Source organism: Amphimedon queenslandica, unplaced genomic scaffold (assembly GCF_000090795.2).
Source record: "Amphimedon queenslandica unplaced genomic scaffold, v1.1 AMPQUscaffold_13279, whole genome shotgun sequence".
NCBI classification, from domain to species: domain Eukaryota; kingdom Metazoa; phylum Porifera; class Demospongiae; order Haplosclerida; family Niphatidae; genus Amphimedon; species Amphimedon queenslandica.
Genome location: NW_003546485.1, coordinates 27,792 through 31,178, shown reverse-complemented (window position 1 = coordinate 31,178; position 3,387 = coordinate 27,792). Strand labels below are relative to the sequence as shown.

The 3,387-nt window shown below is 34.6% G+C and overlaps 1 protein-coding gene across 1 annotated transcript; it reads right to left on the bottom strand.

Annotated features, from left to right (window-relative positions):
* Window positions 1-2,694: 2,694 nt before the first annotated feature.
* LOC109583811 (uncharacterized) lies at window positions 2,695-3,381 on the bottom strand. Its single transcript, XM_019999288.1, has 3 exons — window positions 3,358-3,381; window positions 3,202-3,311; window positions 2,695-3,152 (listed from the first exon to the last, which is right to left on the bottom strand). Exons 1-3 carry the CDS (start codon window positions 3,362-3,364, stop codon window positions 2,826-2,828), a joined length of 444 nt encoding a protein of 147 aa, XP_019854847.1. The 5' UTR covers window positions 3,365-3,381; the 3' UTR covers window positions 2,695-2,825.
* Between the last annotated feature and the right edge of the window lie 6 nt (window positions 3,382-3,387).

Here is a 3,387-nt window from a genome sequence, read left to right as displayed (position 1 = left end):
CACAATTCTGTTATCTTCTATACCACAAATAATCTTTATCTAGTGAACAGCTCACATTGACTTCATAGCATTCCTTGGTGTGTGGGTCAGTGATTACAAAGGTGTTTGTACATTATATCAAGTATATTTCAATGCATAAAACATTTTGAAGTCTGCAAAACTAATGCACAAATTAAATATTGCGTTAAGTTCTGAGGTGTAACACTTAATTACTACATTCAAAAGAGTAGTAAGTCCTAGCACTTGATAACAAACATTGAGTTGGGTTCTGATTTGTCGAACTGCAACAGAACATTACAAATGTCACAATGTTGTGTAAATGTAATTCAGTGGATGCAATGATTTCTTAACTGTAGAACTTCATTAATGTTGTACACATTATTTTGAATTAATTAGCTCAAATGACTACTGAATTGCAGAAGTTGATAACAAAACTGTAGCATTAAGTTCTATCATATCGAACTTGAAGGAACGTTATAATAATTATTTTCCAACAGTGCATAAATGTACCGTAGTTCCTTAAACAAAAGCCCGGGCATCCATTTCCTAAAATGGCATTTGGATCTCAAAAAAATATAAAAAAATCTTCAGCCCAGAGCGGGATTCAAACTCGTAACCTCATGCTTTTGACTTCTAGAACTTCAGGCCTTATCCACTAGACTTCTGAGTCCCTCTTAGGCTAGTGTTGCGTGTGTATAGTTTAATTGTATTGCTACCCCAGCGTTTATTTGAATGCGGCTTCTGTTTAAGGATTTACTGTAATCAAACAGTTTTGATGTGTAGAACTAAACTTCAATAGGCATGAATGGGATAGAGTTCTGAGCTGATTACAAAAAATTCAAAATTAATTTCACAATAATAGTATATACAAATGTAATTTTAGTGCATCCAAAGTGTAAACTTCATTACAATATTGTGCATAAATTGTAGACATTTTCCAGTTGAGTTCTGTTTAATAGAACTGCAAAAAAATTGCAAAATATTTTAAAATTACTGTATGATTGTAGACTAGTTGATTTACAGAGTTTTTAAGTGCAGATTTAGATTTTAGAAGTGTGCATGAATGCTGAAAAAGTACCACAGAACGTTAATAAAGTTATTTTACAGTATTGTATGGATTTATTTCTGATTATGCAAACAGTTCTGACTTGAAGAGCTTGATTACATTTCTAAGCAGTAATGTGACTTCATTAACTCAAAAAGTTCTAAGTTTCAAAAGTCGAGTAGAAACATTTAGTGTTAAGTTTTGTCCGATGAAACAGAAAAGAATTGTTAAAATAATTTCACATTCTTGTAAGAATGTAATTCAGATGTGTAGAACTTCATTTTAATACACAATTTAGTATGAATGTAATTTAGTTGCTCTAAAGAGTTCTGAGGTGTAGAACTTGATTAATGTCTTTGGCTTGGTTGGGGAATTCTCAGAGGATCTTATGCACAATGTACATATACACAATGCTTTTATACATATTCATGTGCCTAATTACTTTTATTTTTAGAGATGGCTATCTTGGCATGTCCTCTCTTGAGACAAGGGGTGGAGCTCTGAGCCCGTTTAGCTTATAAATTGTAATGTGATAAAGTTGTATGCATAAGTAGCTTTTCCTTTAGGCTGTAGCTACAGCTCCGGTAACCAGATATAGTTTGCAATTGCTAGAGCTCCGGCAGTCCGTTTTTGTCCGTAAAACAGCTTGTGCGCATGTGCAATAGTGCAAATTGGAACTTAGTCTTTGTATCAAGAAACACTAAACCCTACTATCCTAGAGGCTAAGATATACAAGATGGTGCTCTAAAAACTAAACACTGAATCCCAAACCTACAACCCTGTAGGCTAAGATGTATGAGAGGGTGTTATTTTTTGACCTATGCTCTAACAATGAAACACTAAACCCTAATCCCAACGCTACGACCCAGGAGGCTAAGATGTACAAGGTGCTTATTTCCTAAAAAAAAGCCAAAAAGGAAAAAAATAGGAAAAAAAGATTTTTTTAAAAAAGAAAAAAATCAAAAACTGCAGCATAGTTTTTTTGACCGGATTCAAACTGCTGACCTCATCAGTGCAATCCACACCAGCCTCTCTCCAGCACGACCACAACCCTGCTGCATCAATAATGCTGGTTGTGTTGTATCAATACCTTGTTACCATAATAAATCAGTGGAGTAATAATACTTGGGCGTAGCCCCATATATATACGGGCAAAGCCCCTATTACCAGAGCTCTAGCTCTGCATGCTGACTCCGGTTACTGGAGCCCTAGACACTTCCTTTTCCTTTACCGCAAAAAATGCTTGTTAATGAGCTATACTCCATGACCAGCGGTTATTAGTACTAAGAAATAACCTCAAGGGGTGTGTGAGATCTAAAGTTTTGCATAGAATTTCCCCAAGTAGCTAACCTTTCCCATTGTAATTGAGTGATACTGGTTGGCGGTTCAATCTTCGTAATAGAATTCTTCTTAGGGTCAGCAAAAATCCACTTCCCATCAATGGCGTGACCTAATGACGAAATTTTATCTGAGAGTAACTTTAGCTGTTTTGATTTATTTTCATCGTCTCATCAATCAGAAATCATGCTGTCTGTTGGTACTTCCAGTAAGCAGTTCATCATCCACAAGACAGATTACCACACTGTAAATATCACTTAGTCAATTTGACAGAACCAATTTGTAAACACTATGAAACTCCATTGACAAACTACTCTTTTGCTAATTTAACAAAATTTCTTTTTAAATGACAAATTTGATTTGTATTATTTACAAAACAATGTCCAAATGATTATAATGATTAAATACAACTTTTCCTTGATGCAAAAAAAAACAAAAACAATTATCCATTAAGTACTTCATGTTCCCTGGTGATGCCATTAATGTGAGAAAGTGCCACAGGAGATTTGCTTTTATATGTACTGGATGAGATATTCAACAATTTAGATTCAATGAAAGCGAAAAAATCCTGAGCTTTTGGTTGATAACTGATGTTGAATACATAGTGACTTGCTATTAATAGAAAGAGCGCTGTTGGGATATCTTTACACTCTAAGATTAGGCACTGCTCAATAGCAATAAAGTACTGGTCTAACTCATCTCCTTCAAAAATTACAATATGTGGACAATTGTTAGATTTATCTGGTGCTGCTGACGGATCTGTACCAACCTGTAATAATAGAAGTGGGTAAGTGGTACACATGTATTTCTATACTTACTGGCACACTACGCAAAATGTAAGGTATGTTGCCATCAGTAGATTTAGACTTGGAATGTATCAAAAGAATGCACAAACACCGAATAGACTTCAACAAATAAGAATCATCAACTGTAAATTCAAAAATAATCATTGTGGGAGCAAAAAGTCTCCTTACCATCCATGTCATCAATATTATCAACTAGAG

Excerpts from the sequence above, each read along its gene's own strand:
- LOC109583811 (XM_019999288.1), bottom strand. Across the intron at positions 3,153-3,201 it reads ACATTTTGCGTAGTGTGCCA|GTTGGTACAGATCCGTCAGC; the intron begins GTAAGTATAGAA and ends CTATTATTACAG.